The sequence below is a fragment of the Rhea pennata genome, chromosome 1 (assembly GCF_028389875.1).
Source record: "Rhea pennata isolate bPtePen1 chromosome 1, bPtePen1.pri, whole genome shotgun sequence".
In the NCBI taxonomy this organism is placed as follows: domain Eukaryota; kingdom Metazoa; phylum Chordata; class Aves; order Rheiformes; family Rheidae; genus Rhea; species Rhea pennata.
In genome coordinates this window covers 202,647,785-202,669,310 of record NC_084663.1, presented here as the reverse complement: position 1 = coordinate 202,669,310, position 21,526 = coordinate 202,647,785, and the positions used below count along the sequence as shown (strand labels likewise).

At 35.0% G+C, this 21,526-nt stretch overlaps 1 protein-coding gene across 1 annotated transcript in view; it reads left to right on the top strand.

Annotated features, from left to right (window-relative positions):
* CNTN5 (contactin 5) overlaps positions 1-21,526 on the top strand; it is a 660,492-nt gene that overhangs the window by 388,300 nt on the left and 250,666 nt on the right. The window contains exons 5-6 of the mRNA XM_062567302.1: positions 8,775-8,993; positions 18,606-18,729. Coding sequence (XP_062423286.1) covers positions 8,775-8,993; positions 18,606-18,729 — 343 coding nt within the window. The remainder of the gene's footprint in view (positions 1-8,774; positions 8,994-18,605; positions 18,730-21,526) is intronic.

Below are 21,526 nucleotides of genomic sequence, written 5' to 3'. Positions count from 1 at the left end.
AAGATAATATCTTATTTTTTCAGGCAAATTTGTACATCCTGTTTCTTGGGTAGTATGAGAATAGTGATGTCCTCATGTCTGCACTATCTTCTATTACTCTTATTTTCAGATAAAACTGACCTAAAGCTCCTTTTCACTAGGCAAATTGGCAGGAAGATACCACACATCAATAGTCTGTAAGCAATATCTCTTATGTTAAAAATAAGAATGCACAAAATATAAGCAATAAATATTTAACTAGACTGAATTATAACTTTTTGCTGATATTATTTAGAATTAATTTTTCCTGCAATAAACATAAACATCAGAAGAGTTGTTCAAAAAATAGTTATATTTTTTTACCCCTGAAAAGTGCCTTTTGTAACTTGTCTTTAAGGAATTTGAAAAAGCTGTAAAAAACAGTAATCCACAAGTGATATTAGCATATTTTGATAGAGAAAATAATTGGTATTTTGATGCAAAATATGACACAAAATAATCTTAAAGCCCTATTCTCAGTTTAAATGACTTTATTTTGGACAAATGTTATCCTATAATTAGATTATATTAATATTTTTATTATCATAACTGTAACTGTAAACATTCCGTAGCTGAAAGTTTCTATTTTAAATAGTGGATGTTATATGTTGGATGCAAAGTGGGAATAATTGAGAGTATATTGAATCATCTATTTGCTACATAATAAGTATGAAATGGAAGTGAGATGGAAAATGGATAGTTTTCTTCAGTAGGAAGGGAAACAATGACTAACTTTACAAAAGCATCTTTACATTATTCAAAAAAAAAATTACTCATAAAAATTCATGACATTTAAATTAGCTCTAACACTATAATATTCCAAAGATGCCGATTCATTTGCTAATAGCCCCTTGAAATATTCTTTACTATCGTTCAGTCAGTATTTTCAATCTTCAAAACAGTTTCCATTTGTTACTTTGAAGCCAAACAAAATATACCCCCCTTTTTTTTCAGATCTGTTCATGGTATTCTGTCTCCTCAGATACGCTGCTTTGTATGATTAGTTTTCTAAGAGAAAATTGAAGTGTGGTAATGTGAGGAACTGCTTGTGATTTTCAAATTAAATTAATGTGTATACTCCTTGAACATTGGACTACTGAAAAATTCATCAAAACAATTTTTAGTTTGAAGGCTTACTTTTCTGGACAAAGTCCTGGCATCAGTTTTTTGTCTAAGGGAAAGATTTTGCCAGGAGATCCTTTTCTTCCTTCCCCATATCATCAAATCTGTGGTGAAAAAGACTGATCAAGATTGCCAGCATATTTTCTCTGAGAACTTTTAGCTTCTAAATCATCCTGCACTGCCACTTTAGAAAACAATGAATGAGATCTTGACTCTATATTACGGGAGGACGATATTTTGAGGGAAAAAGAGCACAAAAGAACCTTGATCTATTTATGATAAAAGGACTAAGATTAATTTGAACAAATTGAGATGTTTATATCTCAGCTACTCATCTTACTCTCTTTTTAAAGTGAGTGACAAGAAGTAGCCATGTACTGGACATGTCCATCACATCACATGACAGAAGTTCCTCTTTCTCTTCAATGACCACAAAGTGAGCCCAGCCTGACCGGCTCTGACATAGACATCCAGATTCCAGGTGTTCAAAATTAGGTGGCCAGTGAAGGTGTCAATTTTCTGATTTCTCTTGGTTTGTTTTTGATTTTTCACTTCATTTCTTTTTGTTTTGGCTATTAGTTAGGAAATGAAAGCTTTAAAATAAAATTTCTGACAAGGAAAATAAAACACACAGTGGGAAGTGTGCAGAGGAGAACCTGATGCACTAAAAAGTTCATGAGAAAATCTACTACTGACTTTCACTTCTTTCTTTGTTTTACCTTTTTTTTTTTTTTTTTTTTTTTTTTTTTACTAGCAGTTAATCTCAATTAGTCAGGAAAATATAATTTAAGTGGCATTTTACTGTGTTTCAGGAGTACTCCTAACTTTCATAAGGACATATTCCATGCAGATGCTGCCCTCAATGAACATCTTATCAGCTGAGTTTCTTAACATTCTTGTATACCTCCCTCTGGATATTGCCAAGCTATATGTCATAAAGTAGTCTAAAAGGAAACTCATATACAAGACAGAAAATATATTGCTTCCTATAAAATTGAGGAACAGTATTACCATCTGAAGTTTGCAGAATGAAGCAACGTATTTTTATAAGCTTAGAAGAATGATCACTTCTACTGGAAAAATGCAATTAAAAGTTACAATGAAAAAAAATGGGTTAGCGTTCATAGTGACATTTGATTAAACATGCTAGCTAGCAAAAATATACAAATGAAGGTCACATTTGCAAGTATTATAAGATGCACTACATTTTAATTAGATAGTTGAGAAATGTCAATGAGTTAGCAACTGACCAAAAGTCACTTAAAAGAAAATAAATAAATAATAAGAGTGAAAGAAAAGGAAACATCACCCCAAGAGTCGGAAGCTTTTACTCAAAGGTACGTTGTCCTTAGATTTCAAACATAAGAAAATTTTCAAAAGAAGTTTTAGGTGATAGATTCAGCTAATTTGTCTTGTATCATCTTTCTATATTGAAGGAAAGAATGTATTTTGGTCAAATTACGATATACCGTTAATAAAGCTATGTTGAAATAGCAGAAATATGTCAAAATATAGTAGGACAATAATGGTGTTTTCTATTTGAACAGACAAACTGTACCTAAGAAACACATAGCAGTATTTGTTATCCTGGGGAAAAAGACCCTCTTTTTGTCAGAGTCAGCTTGCTTTTCCCCCAGCACACATGACATTAAGCTGAATTTACTCTGACATAGATACAAATAGCTATTACATGTTTAGGAGCAAACCTATTTTCAATAATCTAGAAATTCATACTTTTGCTTCTAAAAGAAGAATATCTAATCAATAGAAGACAATTTTTCTGTTATCTATAATGACATTTTTTCCAAGCTGTGATGAATCTGATTAAAGAAAGACCAAGAACAGCATGTACTGGAAATAATAAAAGCTGCAGGAATAATTTAATGAGTTGACACAGAGTTATTAAAAAGTTACCAAAACTAATTCAAATCATAATTTACTATTAGAAATCACATTTAAGAAAATATACATAAAGAAAAAATGATATAGTTTATTTTAAAAGTGCCAAACTGGAATTAAAATGACTGTAGGGCTGGTAGGTCTAGTCCAGTTTAGTCCAAATGACAAAGAAGTCGAATCAAAGCTGCTGATTTTACTGTGTCTGGCTTCCATCTTTGCCATTTGGGCTCAGCTCTCCCTTCCCTATGTCTGCCCACAACTGAATAACCTCTGGGTTTTTCATTCCAAGGATTAAGTCAGCTCTAAGAACGAGGTTAGGGAAAAGTATAATTTCTCTGTGAAGCTCAGGTGCACCAGTGTTTTGAGATCTACCCAGAGGTCTTTGATGGAATTCCTGAGGGATTTTAAGGGAAGGCTGTGGCAAAGCTAGCAACTACATTAGAGAGTAACATCTATGTACCAGCAGTTTAAGCTAAGGACCTGAATAATGGAAAAGAAATCTATTCTCCTAAATCTCAGAAGTCTAATCCAAACTAAATTAAAGAAATAATTTTATTGTAAATAGTATTCCAACAAAAATATATTCTAATTAAGCTACAGTAATTAGACAGTTTAGAAGTTTAAATCTCTGGAGGCCAATGTTCAGATTAGCAAGTGAGTTTGTTTTCAGGTAAGCCTGATTTCTGCTCTAGTTGTCACTACTGATCACAGGCTATAGGCTTGCAGTAAACACAATCAGAAATATTTGCTTACGTATGATTTATTAACCATTTTCAATTATGTTTTACAAGAGAGGCTTTACTCAGATGCACCTTCGCCGTGAGCATGACAAAGCAGCCAGAGTTAGCATGAAATTTCATAGCAATCATAAATCCCAACCAAACAAAACAATTATACCATGAAAGGTCAGGAACTAGCTTGCATAATTCTGCCATTACTGTGCAAGCATTTCACCATGTAGAGTGACTTTTTGTGTCCTTTTTCTCTGTTTCTACCCACAGTCCTTTACATTCATGCCATATGAAATCATGTTGATTCTTTTGTTCTTTCAAATGCTAGATTTACCACTGTGGAACAAGTGTTTCCCACTAGCTAGATAACACAGAATTTTAAAATATTGTTTTCCTTTAAAGTGGGAAAAATACAGTAGTCTTGACTTGATTCATTTCACTGAGCTGCTTATGCATACTATTTCAGCAAAAAGAAGTTGACAAAACTGTTTCAAGGTTGCTGAATACTGAATCCCATTGAATCCTATTTACTGGAACAGCTTATTGCATCGAACACAGTATTCTTTTAAATACATACATTCAGGTAGAATGCGTGCAAAGAAACAGAAGAGCTACAGTTGACCTGAAAATGGGGGATATGACAACAGCAAAAGCTACATTTTAATTCATATTTCTGCAGAAAGTGAGACTGCGTAGCACTGTAGATTTCATTCTGGCTTCTTTTCACTTTTGTTCCAGCTACATGATATGTTGGCAAAGCTTAGACAGTCTGGCAGGGGTTTTGCTACTCTTGTATTTTCTCCTCTCTCCCACCCCTCTTATTGCTTACCCATCCAAGTTTCTCTGGCTCCTGCACCTTCTTGGTCCTCCTTCCCCTGCAGATGTGGTTCTCCCTGCTGGAGGCTGGTCCTGCCTTGGCGTCTCTCTATCAGGCCACTGCTTGCTGCTTCTTCTAGCCTATTTCTAAGCCGCCCTAATGACACAAACCCATCTCCCAAACTAACTAGCTCAGGAGAAATTGTTAGCTCAAGCCTCCCATGAGCAATGGTATGCATCACCTCACAAGCTGGCATGTCCTTGTAATTAAAAAAGACTAAAAAGAAAAGGTATTCCATAGCATCATTTTTAAAGGATTAGTATTTATTTTGGTCTCCTACTTTTAGATAACATGGCCTGGTTTAAGACAAATTAACTGGGGGGGGGGGGGTACAACAATTCGGTGTGTTTGTTTGTAGTGGCATCTGTACGTATATCTGTCATTTCTCTCTCCTTGGTGGGTAGCAGGGAGGAAGGCTGCTTATTTGCCATATCTTGTTTTCCTGTGTGCTTGGTCTGGCAGCACGTGGTAGAAGGATGTTCCTCCCCGGTGACCAAGATCGTTTGAGGGACTTTTAGGGCACGCAGGTGGAGCGGGCAGAGAAAGAGAGACGTAACAAGGAGGAGAGCCGAGAAGCAGATCTGTACGAGGAGCGGGGGCCTGCCTGCGTTTTGTTCTCAGTGCGCATCACTGAGCTGGAAAATTTTAGCCTGGGAAAAGAGAGGAAGAATTACAAAATAGTACGTCCGTACAGAAAGTTGCAAACAGTCATGTGCCTACTCTTCTCACTTTCCATGCTGGCTTAATACGAGGCAACACAAACCTGGAAGCTACATTAAACAATATGCTGTCCTGTAGCTAGGAATTGGGGTTATTAGCTCAAGCATTTCATTCCTAATTACTAATCTTCATTTCATTGCTAATGAAGCTACATATAGCCCTCAGAGTAAGCCTAGCTCTTACACGCCTAGCTCGGGTAATATATCCACCCAGAAACACTGTTCTATAGTTTTCCCAGTGAAATGATATAAGAATAATTATTTGAATCTTCCCAAGCTAGAATAGCTAATATACTCAAGAACACCCTCTATGACATTATTTTCTACAGTCAACAAATGGACTGCACAGTTTAAAAGGTCTTCTGGCATTACAGTGTTATTCCTGATACACACATATTGTGTATCATACATTTTGAAGTCTGAGGCTGGCAATATTTCAGTCTCACAAAGTATCATTTGCTGAATACAGTATTAACACAAAGTTTCCCCAAACCCATGTCCTTTTCCATAGAGCAAAAGAGCATGCAGCTAAAATACCGTACCGAAAATAGAAAAGTGCCTGTACTTGCAGAAAATACTCAAGAAAAAGTACATTCATTATAGATGTGAATGCAATCATGTTTCTTTTGGAAACCTTATTAAAGTTTATTATGCTGTGCTGTAAAGTTTGGACCAAAGGTAGGTCCACATTCTTTTTATTAAAAAAGAAAACTCCTAGGAGAATTTATTTCTGTAGAACCGAATATGTATTTGTGATCAAAATACGCAGTTTTACTTGTGTATTAAAATATACACAGGAATAGTTCTGTGAAACCTCACTTTTCAACTTAAAACTTTCTTTTTCTTTCTGTTTCTTTATCAGGTAATTATAGGTAAAAATTATAGGTATAAATATAGGTAATTTATCCTCTTTGGGTAAGGATCAAACGGGTATGTGTGTATTTACAAGACAAAGAAATGTGGTATCTTTCTAAGGTAAGAGCACTTTGCATGGTGCCTTGCAGTCCTTCTTTCCTGGTAGCATCCAGACACATCCCAACTCCATGGGAAATCCGTCCTCAGATTCCCTGCATTTTCCGGGGATGGCATTGCCAGCCCTGCAGATCTCAGCGACCCTGACCCGAGAGGACCTGAGAAGCTCCAGTGTGCACAGCAATACTATTTACAGCACAACTTATTAGGTCTTCTGCGGCCAGGACTGCCCTGCTCACTGCTGAGCGCTTCTGCCCTCTGATACGGACGATGCTGGAGTCTGTAGCACCCCTCCTTTACACCGCTGTTCCCCAGGGAACGTCATCTCTGCCCATGGCAAAGGTGCCCTTTCTACATTAAGTGCTTCAGGTGATGAATTCAACTTTGATGTTTCTACCACAGCTCATTTATCTGAAATTATTTATATTTGAAAGGTCAAAAATGTTTTTGTTCGTAACACAAATTTGGTGAGCTCATGAGTCAAAAATATACAGGCTTCTTCAAGAGAACTTAGTGACCTTGATGTTCTTATTTCATGGAGAAATCGGAATGAAACTAACTGATTTTAATAGCAAAAGATTTTAATATGAAATTTACAGATTTTTTCAATGTTTTCTGAGAAAGAATTAAAATACATAAATATTGCAGACCTTGCTAAAAAAATTTAAGGAATATATTGAAGGAAAATCAACTGTTTTGTTGAACAGAAAATACATTAGTATTCTAATGAATGTTACAAGACGTTTTATAAACTATATTCCTAAATTTTAATTTTTAACTTTAGCATTATATATTCCTACTTTCTCTCTCTTTGTGGGCCAGGAAAGATGATACAATATATATGATTTACAGAACAGAATAATGTGTATTATGAAATAGATGGTTTATGAGACCACTACGAAAAACATCTTACAGCAGTTTTCCTTACTTGCGCCTTTCCTCTCTGTTTGACTATTGCATATTTGTATCCCAGGTTTAACCAAGATACTGCATTAATGTATAACCTACACATATACAGTTTGCCTAGAAGAAAAACATTGTTTTTAAACACGATTATTCTGGTTTTGCCAAATTAAAGTCTCTAATAAAAGGTAAAAGTGTGTATTTTTAACATATAATCAGAGACAATAAGTACTATACTAAAACAACCTTTTCTCAAGAACTGAAAGCCTCTCAGAGTTTACTGGCACAAGCTTCATAAGGTAAAATGCATATTCCTCTAATTTTATATCATTCAAAGTATAAAACACTTTCTAAAAGCTTTTCAGGAAGGGTCTAATATGTCAGAGTTTTTATTTCAATTCAATGTTTTTCAATTTTTTGAAGAGGACACTCATAGTTTTTCATTTTCCGTGTTATGCCAAGATGGGGAAGAATGTCCAATTTATAAATATTTATCATCACTGGTGATAACAGAACAATGACCTTTTTTCCTGCCAGCCACTTCCATTATCCCAAGAAAAATCAATTCCTTCTTAGGCATTTTTTTGATATGCAGACCGACTCCCCTTCCTCATCCACATTAATGTATTTTTAATGTTCTTCTCATATCCTTAGGACTTTGCTTCTCCAGCTCTTGCATGTTAAGGACAATTGATTTCAACAGGAGTTCTGCTTGCTTAGTTCCTGCAGTTCGTAGGCAGTCTTTGTAATCTATAATAATATAACTGTGTTAAAAATATTGCTGTTATATTTAGTGTTATTCAGGGATCAGAAAATTGGGGCGTATTCCATGTTTATAGGCACCAACACATAGGTAGAAAAGAAAAAAAAAGAAGTTGCAGAGATTAAAAAAAATAAAAAGGAGGTGACTTTGACATGTGTATTTTTGTGGGAAAGCTATATTTGTACACAAACGTATACTTTGGCTTTTTAAATAGTCTACCTGATTTGTAAAGTACTATTGAATTAAAGAGGATATTTAGCTTCAGTGATTGCTTTTGAACTGCACATACTAAGCAAAGTAAGGATGTGAAGGAAAGATGATGGCTTGGCAGATATTCTTCTACCTATCAGGGAAAGTCATTGGAATAGAATTAAAAATTTTGAAAATTCATGTTAATATTGGTAAATAATTTAATAAGCACATGATTTTTACATTGTGTTGAAAATGCAGGTGAACTTCTGTATCTGTCTTAGAGCTGCTGCCAGCTGTTTCCATGTAGAATCCAAGCCTGCCACGGATTTTGGAGTGTCTCTGACAGTCTAGTGGTCTGTTTCTGGAGAACAACCTTGGAATTCTTTTTTTCTTTAACATGCTAAATAAAAATAAATTTCTTTTTTCTTAGTATTTAATTTTTATCCAAATTATTCTAATGCACAGCTTGTCCTTTTGACAAAACAACAGGTTTTAGCCCTACTCAGAATTCATCTTTTTTTTTTTTTTTTTTTTTTTTTTTTTTTTTTTTTTTTTTTTTTTTTTTTTTTTTTCTCCAGAATATTCAGAAGCTGTTCCTGGCCTCCCCACTTCATATGCTGCTATCCTAAGAATTAAATCTGGCAGCTCACCTTTAGCCTCGTTTAATTCAAAGAACAGACCACGATTAAGCAGCCCTTCATTAGGAAGTGTATCTTCTTCAGGCTGGAGAGGAGCTGCACAACATTATCACTCTCCAACAAATCTCTACCATTTCTCAGAGTCCTTCAAACATGATGGTAAGTCTAGTTTTCTCCTCTGAATCTTTGAAACAACTGTGCTTATATTTTGTTGGTGTGTTTTTAAAAGGTACATATTTTTATCAGCTTATTTCAGTATTTCTCACATATAATTTTGATTTTATTAAAAAACATAAAGTGAAAATGAACTTCTTTCCTTTTAGATTCTTCAGATTAATCTTAAAGGCACCAGTTAAAAATATTATTTCTTAAAGATTTCTGTGGGGAATGTTTTCATACAGCCTTGCTACATGAAAACAGAAGCTAGTGGTTTGAAATTCCATTACAACCTGATTTGTTCTATTAAACTAATGTCCATAGCAAAGTAGTAAAATGTCTCTTTTATATATATATATATATATATATATATGTATATATTTTCCCTTTGGAATTTTTCTAATTTACTCAGAAATTATAGTAACAAGAATTCAGAATGAATAATAAATCTCATAAAATTACTTTTTCTCTAAATTATCTACACTATGTAGTCAACTCTGTCCCACATATGCTTGCATAGACAGACTTACTACTGCAGTATGGTGCCAAAAATTAATAGTAACAATATATATTTTCTCATACCTGCATACATTTTAAAAAGCCACATTTCTGTTCCTATATCTTTCATTATAATCTTTATGTGAATTATACCCAAGAAATAAAGAAGCAAGAAAGGATGGAAAGACAGGAAGAGATAGAGAGGTTGGCAGATATCTTTCTAAGAAATACAAAATAGAAATTTATTTTTCTTTAGCATATTAAAAAAGAAAAAAAAAATCTGCTATTTAAATGTAATAGTCTAATAACAGAACAGAGATAATAACAAAAGAAAATCACAAATAATACCCGGGTGTTCAACAGTGTACATGCAGCATAATGACTGTGATTACAGGATTATGGCTCGTATTAGTAAAGCCTTACATGTGTTAGAAGTCAGTGTGTCAGCATATGTGCTTCTGTGAAACAGAGGCGGTTTAGGTGCAAGCTTGAAGAGATATTTCCTGAATTAAGGTTTATCTAGAACACAAACAATCTGAGTTAGATGCAACCACATAAATTCTGTCTGATAACATTTCTGGAACTGGGGCAGGTTTCTGCATGTGTCTGTCTTGTGCAATACTGTCTGTAAGCAGAGCAGACTAACCTTAGCTATTGTCCATGCCCCCGACCTTGACAGCTCCTCCCAGGCAACTTGCTACGTGTAGGCAAAAATCAAAGATGAGGACTGGAACTAGAGTTGTACTGTCCTGGTATTTGACAGTATGAGTGTCTGGAGACTGAAATACAAGCAATTGATAGCTGGAAGGTAAAAGAAACAGACTTTATGAATAATATAATATAAGCTGAAACTATAAAGCAGCTTCTCCCTGCATGACCCTGATTTTTCCTTTTTTTTCCTCCTTGGGCAAGGTGAGTTTGGCATCTTACAGACACCTTATGATGTTTAAATTTGATAGGAATTTTTGCTGTTACACTTAGGTCCTTACTTTGAGAGGCCTGAGAAATTTTAAGCTCATCTCATTTTAAGAGAATGGGGTGGAATCCTCAAACTAGGTGCTCGACCACCTAAATCCTTGGCGTTTCTAGAAGGTAAACCGAGATCACATCTGACATAGTCAAACAATCACGAGTCTTATCAAAACAGAAAGGCCACATTCCAAACCTGGAACTGAGCTTCTGCTGTTTTGCAAAAAGAAAGAGAAGATACATTCGTTGGAGACAAAATCAAAAAAGAATCATTATTTGTAAGCCCTGCTGATCAGAGCACTCCACTTGGAAGGATAAGGACTGCATAAAACAGTCCTGGGAGAGTCACTCCCCCACTTATGGCTATTTGTAGACCTAGCCATGAAGTCATAGATGGTTGCTGAGATAGTTAAATCTGAGGCACCTGATTAATATTTTAAAAGCCCTCGATTATCTGAAACCCCTGCATGGCACAGGTATGAAACAGGAGCTGGGAGAACTGGCACGCTTCTGGCATAGCATCATTGAGGACCTTATGGCAGAAGGCCAGGCAGGATATTCTACATCATCCAAAAGGGCAAGAAACACTCCTGTTCAAGCAGCTGCAGTCAAATTATTCTCTAAACCTCTCTTAGTTCATGACATGGAAAATCTCCTATTAACGACTTTATGTTTGAGAAAAATATTTACCATTGATCTTTAGAAAACAGATATAGGTTCCTTATCTCAAGTGTCTGGCATTCAATTTACTTAAATTAGTGAATTTATTGGTTTTTATTTATCAAGAAGGCCTATTTTCAGATTATAGAGCTCTTGAAGGAAGAATGTTTTATTTCTCTTCCTACAAACCTTATATGATAACTTACAGAATTAAGTGATTCTGTTTACCAGCTAGAGCTAACTATTTGAGAAAATGGTACAGCACACAGCGCTTGTGTGTGGTCATGAGGGGCCTGCTGCAATTTTCAGGCAGGAATGAGAGGGCTTTAATAAGAGAGAGGAAAACGTATTTTATGTTATTACAGTTGAGACCTTGCATAATTCAAACATCTAATATACGACATACACTTAGGAGCTGGATTTGCCAAAGACAAAATTCTTTTATTAGTTGCCTAAGTATACAGGTTCTCAAGTGACTTCTTAATTGATTTCCCAGCAGACCTGCTCAGAGCCCTGACATGGCTTCTACTAAAGCTTCTCTTATACCGACTTTACGCCATTTAATTTACACTTTTATTTCAATATGGATATCCTGATATCTCAAATTAAAAGAACTATGCTGTAGCTCACTGCTGAGTTTCGATTATATGGAATTACCTACCGTAAACATGCAGTTAAGGCAGTACAGTCTTTCCATTAGTTAAATTCAAACTATGTATCAATGTGTAAAATCACAGCTAAAGAATGCACACAGCAAGTGTGAATTATTCATGAAATCGTACTGAAGAAATGTAAAACTGCAAACATTCGTACTCGCCTCACTGTTTCCACAACTTTTGGAAGGCAGCAGTAAAGGTAACTGAATTTAACCTTGAATAAAGACTGGTTTTCTCCTTCCATCTTCAGTTTGATATATTCTAGAATAAGAGAAGGGCCCAGTCTGCAGCTGAAAGTGTTTGGATTATTGAACTTCAAGATATGAAAAATCTGAATCTAACTCTACTGAATGATAGTTCCTGGTGCCACATCATCTGCTTGTTCAGCTATTTACCAGTCTGGATTAAAGACACGTGCTACTAGAAAATTTTTCTTTGTTAAAAAGATATTGGGGAATATTTATGAAGGATAGTTTGAATTATTTAAGTTTACATCTGATACATTTATTTCAGATCCCAAAACAAAGTTTTCTAGCTACAGGGAATACTTGTCTTAGTTTTCTTGATGTGCAAATAAATTTATCTACTTCAGAAAATAGAAGTCTGAAGGTCCAAGGAAAGAATTGGGTCTCTTTTGCAGTCATGCCTGGACCGTACACTGTTCCAGTGCGTAGAGTACTATAACCAGTGCACATCCTTTAGGGTATGTGTACCTTCCTGTATTTACATTGCAATAGAAAAGTCTTATCGAAATCTCAAGACTTTCAAGTTAACTGAAACATATTTTTTTAGATATAATGTATTTTATTTAAAATTGTATGTATGTACATATACTGTATACCAGGGACATGGAAGTATATCACAGATGGAGAAAAGAAAGCTGTGTGTAGAGCAATGAAACTACTTCAGTCACTAGAGCACTGAAAGTCCAGGAGCTTACAGGAAACTTTTTTCCCATTAGCAGTATTTCTCATGATTTAAAAACAGGAGCATGTTCTGATTTCTCAGCAAAAAGACCCAAATAACATCTGATTTTTTTTCATCGATAATTGAGGGAGAGACTGAAAGTATATCTATATGTATGTAAGAGGCAGAAACCACATTTTGGCTAGTCTGAGATGCAGGAAAACCAGGTTCCAGTTTCTGCTCTAGGGAAACTTTAATTACTTGCTACTAACAAGTCAGATAGTTCATCTTGAAAGTGTAAATGTGCTATAAGGAGAACTTCTGATTCCAAGTAATACTCAAGAATACTCCTATATAATTTAAAGGAACAGTTTTATTAATGTTAGGCATATTTGTCATTTCCTTGCATTCCTGGACAATACCATTTAAAATATTAAATTGTAATGGAAATGTTCATTCCATTTAATTGGCTCAACTGAAAATAGTGAAAATTTCAAATATTCAAAATACTAAAAGCATTGAAAACAGGAAATCAAAATTTGTAAAGTGAGGACAAACTAGGCATTATGTTGCTTCACTGCAATGCATGCATATAATCCCTAAGGTGTATGTGTCACCCTATAACATATCATTGGTCTCATAGCAGTTAAGTAAGATACAAAAAAATGGTGACGTTTTAATAAAGGGCTAGGTGAGGAATAAAGATGTTATCTTTGAGAAATTAAAGTAGTAAAATAAGAAAAGCATATGTCTATTCCTCTTTCTCAATAGATGAAACCCAATTAAATAGGAACTTTGAATTATTCTACATCATCTTTCTGACCATGATACTTTGCAATCCCTTAAATGTTTATGTAATTTTATGCTCTTGCATACCTTAGAAATAAAGTGATCGGACATGTAATTCTCCTATTCATCCCTGTAATTCAGACTCTGACTTCTCTACTTCTAAAATAAACAAACTGCAAAAAAGTGTACATGTGTAATGCATAGCACTGTTGTTGTTTAGAGCCTATATGTTGTAGACCTAGGCTTACTGGTTATTTTAATTTATGAACTCTTTTGCTTTAAGGTTCTAAAATGGTTAGGGTTTCTAACCTTGTAAAAAATTGAATGTATATAGAAGCCTGTTAGCTTCAGTAAAATACCTCATATGAGCTCAAGGGAATTTTATGATCAGGCATTTTTTCCATTATTGCTCAATGATTATCCATGTATAGTGTCATCTGAAAGTCTAACTTTGCAATTTTGTTGTGTGAGGCTAGCACAAGGTCTCAAAGAAAGTACTGCTGTAGCTGTTCACAATTAGACCCAGAAACTGATTTTTCAAGAAAGACTGCCATCAGAAAGAGCAGGCTGGTGTAGCTGATTAGACCTGGGACTGATAATCAGTTTATTAATCCTGATGTTGGCTTTCTTCAGTGTAATTGAGCAAACCTCTAGTTTGGTTTATAAAAGGACACGTGAGCAAGGTCTGTGAAAATTAATCAACATGTAGTTTGACTGAACACTGAAGAAATTGAATCTAGGTTTTTAATGGTGATTAGACATATGCTTAATAAATGATGCAATACTCCTAAAAGAGAAATTAAGAAATTCCCAGTTGCAATCACGTGAAACTCACGTCATAGCTCACTTCGGACTGGCATCCTCAAGCAGAATGCAGAATCTGGCTCTCCTTATTATTTCCTGTTGTTATTAAAATAAATACTTCTTAAATTCCCCAAATGAATGGTTATTTTAAAATAACATGCCAAGATTCGCAATGACAATAAGTTTATTTAAAAGTGAATTTTTAACTCCTGTACTTTTCAGCAGCTGAACTTTGTTCCACCTATTTAAAATCTCCAGTCCTTAAAGCAATAATAGATGAGTAACAGATGATATCATAAAATATAAGAGTTTTTTCCAAGTATATCAGATTTTAGTCTGCACATTGTTCTCTCATTCGGGAAGTCTGTCTTAGAAATAATAACGGTGGAATAATGGACAAAGAAAAAATGCTATTATTAAAGAATCAAAATTAAATAGTGCTGATAAATTGAAAACTGTGAAGCACTATCGTGATTATAGAATATTCAGGAGAAATTTGAAACTATTTATATAGAGACTGAATATCAACTCAATTCATTTACTAAGGAACCATGTTTTAATTTATAAATTAAAATCATGGTTCCTTAATTTCCTTCTTTAATATGAAAATGTTGAGAACTACTGATAAATAATTGTTATTTAAAATATCAGTTTATAAATTCATCAAATGGCAAAAGATAGTCAAAAATCTATTAATGTATGCCATGCCGGTACATTTTTTAATTGTTTTATTAAATGGATTATTTATATTAATTTATAAATTGTTCAGTCACATTGTTCAGTTTCAGAGGTTGAAGGCAGTGGAGTCAATGTTGGCTGATACACTCCTCAGTCCTGGTCCCATGATTATCTATCTAGTCTTGCACATCTGTTGGCTTACAGCATGACTCTGTAATTGCCTAAAAACTTGCTTTAACCTCCGTTATCTTTATTATGGACAAGGAAATGAGATCTACATACCCAAGTCTCATTCCATCATGAAACTGCAGCATTGCCAGAGTGATGTGCACTGGCTTCTGGGAAATGTACTTAGATCTCATGTTTTTAATGTAGTGTTAAACTATCTACACAGAAAACAGAATACAGTAAGCCTCAAGTGGTGCTCCAGTCAGAAGGGTCTAGGACTTTCCATTACCTTTGATGAGATGTTAAGTGCACTACCTGGCTAAAATAAGCATCCATCATTGATATGACTATGGAAGCCCACAGAAGATTTCATTTTGTTTGAGGTATTATAAACATTATTTGTAAAGTTTGTTTAATTATAAGCCAACTAGTATTTAAATTTGAAATATAAATTAAAATATTTTTGAAAAATATTTAAATGCAGTGTTTGCATCTGCGGTGTTTCCTTCATTGTATTTGAATTAAAGAGAGAAGCTATAAAATACCTAAAATTTCCTATCCTAGACTTTCATTAGAGTTTAAATAAAGATGGTATTACCAGGTGATCTGTTATGACTTCTTGCATATCACAGCCCATTACATTTTATCTAATCATCTCTTTATTAAGCCTAATAATTTGTGTTTAATATTATTAAAGTCCAGTCTTTTAAATATGTGCTTTGGTCTCTTCAGGATAGTCCTTTCTGTTCAATTACTCTGTTGCAGTCCAGATGGTCTAACTGAGATGCAGCTTAGTCAATTTAGTTACAAACTGATGAACATTCTCATTCATTACTATGTCACTTCTGAGTCTCCAAATAATCTCTGCTCGTACTCCACACTCCATTTGAAACGCGGATAAGCAGCTAACCGCATCTTCCCATCTTTCAGGAACATGACTTGCATCTGCTGAACTTTCTCTGTTACCTTTGTCTTCACTACAGACACCAGTAAAACCTTCTGTGTTCCTCATAACAAAAGTATCCATTCTGGCACAACCACTAAGAACACCTGCCTCACCTGGCAGAGATCACTTTTTTTTTTTTTCCAAAAGGAGAGTGAAACACAGTCTTTCAATATTACCGTTGTGAGTAGTATAGATAGTCAGAACACTTGCATTGCTAGTGACGCTAGCACCTGTACTACGCTAGCATGGCGTCCTCTTCTGTCTTTCCTAGCAATCCTAGACTGTGACAAAATGTTTAACCTACAGGGTCACTCCTAGAAAGAAGATAAAACCATTAGTCTCCATGCATATTCCTTAAATGTACACCTAACAATCTGCATGTGATAACACATCTTAAATAAAGATTTGCTTTTGCATTCATTAATTAGATGTTGTGTTTGTTAAACTCTAGCTTAATGAGTGTCCTGATTATTTATGTCCATATTCATTAGTATTCTTTCTTGTTCTATATAAGAAGGTAAATGAATTATAAGAAACAATCCAAATAGTGTAATTGTTCGCACATTTGTCTTGCTTAAAAGAAATTTTGCCAGCTGATTGCCTTTGCCTCTGTGATAGCCTCAAATAAAGTGCTCGAAAGTTAATACTGAAGTTAAATTCTATAATGTAAGCATATATCAATATAGTTTATTATGTTTTGAAAATAATGCAGATATCTGTCCTAGAAAACAAATGTTTTCTGCCAGTGAGTCCAACTGAAGCAATCAGACAAATACAGCATTAAGATAAAAATGCAGAAGGCTAATCTAGTCCCTTATACAGTCCTGCAAAAAAGGGTTGAAAACTTGAAAATGATGCAAAACAAACTGATAATTGTTGCTACTCTAATTTGTTGTCTTTACAAACTGACAAGCTAATTCTCTGAATCTATTTCCGTCGAAATATACATATCTGAAAATACAGGTATTTTCATAATTCACATTTGAAAAGAAATGTAATACAACACATCAAGACCCATTCAATAAGTTCACTAAAAAGAAATGATAAAAAAAGATAATGGGTTTTCATGTGGTCCTCTTGCAATATGGTAATAACAGAATTTATAAAAACAAAATGCCACAGACTTTAAGAGGTGGAACCTGAGAATGTTCACCTTAGAAAAGACAATAAACACATAAACATAGATCATACCATTATCATACTATGTAGAATGTACACTGTATGTATGATAATACTATGATCTGTGATTCCCATGTTTTTCATCCTTTTTCAGCTCCCAAGTCTTCCTTGTCTGCACCCAAACGCACAGTCCCATGCACCTCTTCCCATCCAGGCAAACTGCTGAACCCAGGTCAAAGTTCCTGGACTGTGAACCCCTGATGTGTAGTTGCAGTTGAATGGACTTAGTTGAGTAATAATCATTTTGATATGTCAATGATCATAAAAAAAGAAAAAAAGCTGAAGGAGGTTTTCCTCAGGTACATGCAAAAATCTTCCTTACTTCAAGCTGGTGTTTTGCCTCAAAGGACAGTGATGGGGAGCCAGCTCTAACACTAGATTCTACAAATATATCAGGATGTCACAAACTCCTTAATGTGTCACGCTGCCCACAGTACTCCTTGGAGGACTTTTTTGATGTGAACATATGAAGCTGTAAAAGTGACAGAGAGAACCCTGCTCCCATATGTTTCATTACAACTAATAGGACAATGCGCAATGTCCCCCACACAGACCAAATCCTTAGTGCTGTGAATTTGATGAGTATTATGGGACTAAACGTGTCAAGAGTTGTGAGCAAGTCTAAGCTGATTAAAATTCCACAGTCTTCTATCTCATTGTGAGCATTGTCATTATTCAGAGCTGCGCGATCAGGAGTGCTATACCTGCAGCCCCTTATTTTTCTGAAAGGTGCACTTCCCTCTATGCATTAAGAGTAGTTGGTCGTAGACATATTCTATGGGTCTATTCAGCTTTCTTGTCGATAACTGTAAATTCATACAAAAATATAGATATATGCTAAAATTAGAGAAGACAGTGGAGGAAAAATTAAATGTCAGGTTTTGGCATATATTATTTAATAGTAGCTACCAGTTCCTGTCATTAATTTTATAAGTGATTTTTCTCAGCAGCTCTTTGACATAAAGGGGGAAATTGTGATAGCCTGAGTTCTTTGTGATAAGAGCTGTTGCAAGCGGCAGCAGAATTTTTGTTTACCTTACCTCCTATGAGTGGGATTAATTTCTCTAGCTGTCTTAATCCTCTGGAGCTGCTCATTATAGTTTGGACTAAAATAATTCTGATGAGAAAGGCACTCTAATTCACAGCCTTAGAATAAAAAAAAATATTTCTTTATTGTTACAGTAGTGGTGTTTCCTCCTTTCTCTTTTCAGTTTGTTAACTATAACCTTTTGAGCATAGCATATGGAATAATATGACTTAAATTTATGGAAAACTTTCATGCTATAATCTAACTTTTTTACAGCCATAATACATTAACATTTGTTCGGAAATCCAAAACTAGAGCACTCTCTCTTTCCACAGAAAGTGTCGATTATGGACCGGTGTTTGTGCAAGAGCCAGAAGATGTGATTTTTCCCACTGATTCAGAGGAGAAGAAAGTGTCTCTGAATTGTCAAGCTCGTGGAAATCCTGCTCCCACATACAGGTACACGTTTTAGATTTTTTTTGTGTGTGTGTGTTATTTTCTGAGTATGTGGCCACTAGAACCCCATTCTGAGCACCCCTCTGCATCAGGCAACAATATGATAGAAAAGCTCAATGACCAAAGGGCCTTCCCAGTTATTGGGAACAGTGAGAGTTCTGGAAAAAAAGGAAGCATAAATAGAAGGAAGTGAAGGTAAAGGGATTCATGAAATATCGAATTCTGTTCTCCATACATTGTGTCTATCCACGTGGAGGGATGCCTTTTCTCTACTTTTATGACTCATGTCCGTAACAGCTGACCAAATCAAAATTTTTAATTGATTTATTTCTGAAAACGAAACTAGGAAAATATACTATAAAGTCAGGAAATACTATCCCATTTTATAGAGAAAGCAATAAAGAACAGTACATTAAATGACATGACTATGCAATATAGGAAACCATGGCTGAGGCAAACCTGGGGTCTTTCTCTGTCTAGTCTACCATCTGAGTCCTTTTCAGCCATCATCTGCATGCTAACTCTTGCCCGTTTTCCCATACAAGCTGTCCCCCTGCTGTCTGCTGTGCCACACAGGGGTGTTGCAGACTTCAGTGCACCAATGGTGCCCACTTACAGGGGGGAACGGTATGCTGCAGGCACTTTACTCCATTTGCTATATCCAACTCTGCTCATATTTTATGCAAATTACAAGCAATGTAGGAGGACTGGAGGAGCATATGGTTAATTATTTTCTCCAGACACCCTTTATCTTTTCTCATAGAGTCGTTCTTCCCACACAGGAGCATGCTCTTACAACTGTGTTTCATCAAAGAAAATAACCACAAATTCTGCATTTTATTTTTACCTATTACACTTCTCATTTCATTTGTGGATCTTTTAGGATTCTGGATGAGTTCTCCTTAGACCTGAGTCACAAAAATTCAATTTCTGTGACTAGAATAAATTCAGAGGCAGTACCATCATTAAATATCCCCAGCATAACAGCACTGTGCCCCAAGTGTGCCATATTGCAGGGGTGTGACTCAATATGCAGATCTGATGCATGACACAACCGACCCAAACAGTATAGACAAGATTAAGACATGTAACATGGGCTTAGGAATGAGTAGCCATAAATTTTTCAGACTTGAATTGCATGAACTCCTTATACTGTAAGATGAAAGTTATGTTTAGCTTTTACCTGACATTCCTTCTATAATTTGTTACATATTTTCTACTTTGTTCATTTATAAAAAATATGATCTATATTATTTCTCTACGCTGTTAAACAGCTGTTAGTCCATCAAATATCACATGTACCCATGGAGAAGAGGTACAAATTCCCACTCGGAAGAGGAGACCCTGTGTTCAGCCCTCTTAGACAAGCTTGTTAATGTTTTGGAATTGCTCTCACTGGGGAACCTAAGCCATGTTCTGTCTTACTCCAACCGTTTTTGATTTTTTGTAATGGAGTGAAGTAAACTGATACAAACTCTAAGCATTTCTATGTTTTCAGTTTACCAGAGCTTAACTGGTGTCAGCACCCTCATAAATATGCTATCCTGACTGCTGTTCATGCAAGGAAAGCTTTGGCCAGAAAGGCCTAATTCTAGCAACACAATTTGACTGCCATCTCTTCTGTGGTTATCACTTGTCTGTGTAGTGTATCAGTCAGGATATAATACATATATATATATACATATATAATATATAAGTACCTTTGTGAAAAGAATATTGTTCTCCAAGGCAAGTGTAAAGGGAATTTAAATTTAAAAAAAGATTATACATAGGCAAAAGTTTGATGGATTTCACCTCCCAACTTTTTCCACGTGAAATAGTGAGAGGAAGGCATATTTCCATATCACCAAAGACACTGTCCTACTATCTACATATACTGGACTAACATAGAAAGGGAGGACCTTGCTGCTAACATTTTTTTCTTCAGCCATGAACAAAGCACAATACAACATTTTTTAGTTATTTTAAAAGAACACTTAAAGCACTAAAGAAAAAAAAAAAACAAATTTGGGGTTGTCTGTGCCATTTTATTTCATTTCCTTCCTATATGACTAATGTTACAGTGTTCATAGTCTGTTTAGAAATTATTATTTCCTGGGATATTACTTCAGGTTAACAGACTGGGAAATGCTCACCTCATTTGCAGATTTTCTTCTTTGCTAAGAGCTTCTTTCTCCTTGGTTAAGCTCTGTCTTGGAATCTGAATTTTTAATTACTTTGTCGGGTTTTTTTTCCTCTGTTCTAGTTATTAACGCATCTAGATGTATTGATTTAGGGTCCCTGAGATAAATTGATTTCAGTTGCTCTTGGCATCTGTAAATTGCACTTCATTACATTAAAGAAAGACTCATACAATGAGGAACATAAATTAGTGACCTTCAGTGAGGATTATGGGCGTTTACAAGCCTCACTTGCAGCAACACTGGGTCAAAGGCAGGTGCAGATTTCCCTGAGGCAGCACTGCTACTCATCCTGCTCATGAAACACTGCATCTTCTGTTTTACTTAGGATGTTCTTAGGCTGATTATAATTTTTTGCCAGTACCATCTGATAGAAAAGATGGCAGATGGGGGGAAAAGAAAGAACCAAACGAAAGGACTTTATGTTTCTTTAAAGCCAAATTAGTATGTTTTTAAATATTTTGTGTCATTTTTCTTCAAGAAAAAAAATTAAATTGAATTTTCCCATCAGCATATTACAGTTTAATTATTTTAATTATTATATTTGGTTTCCTGTCCTCTAGAATCATTCAGGATACCTAAAAGTAAACAGGTCACCTTATTCAGTGTTGTTTTTCCTC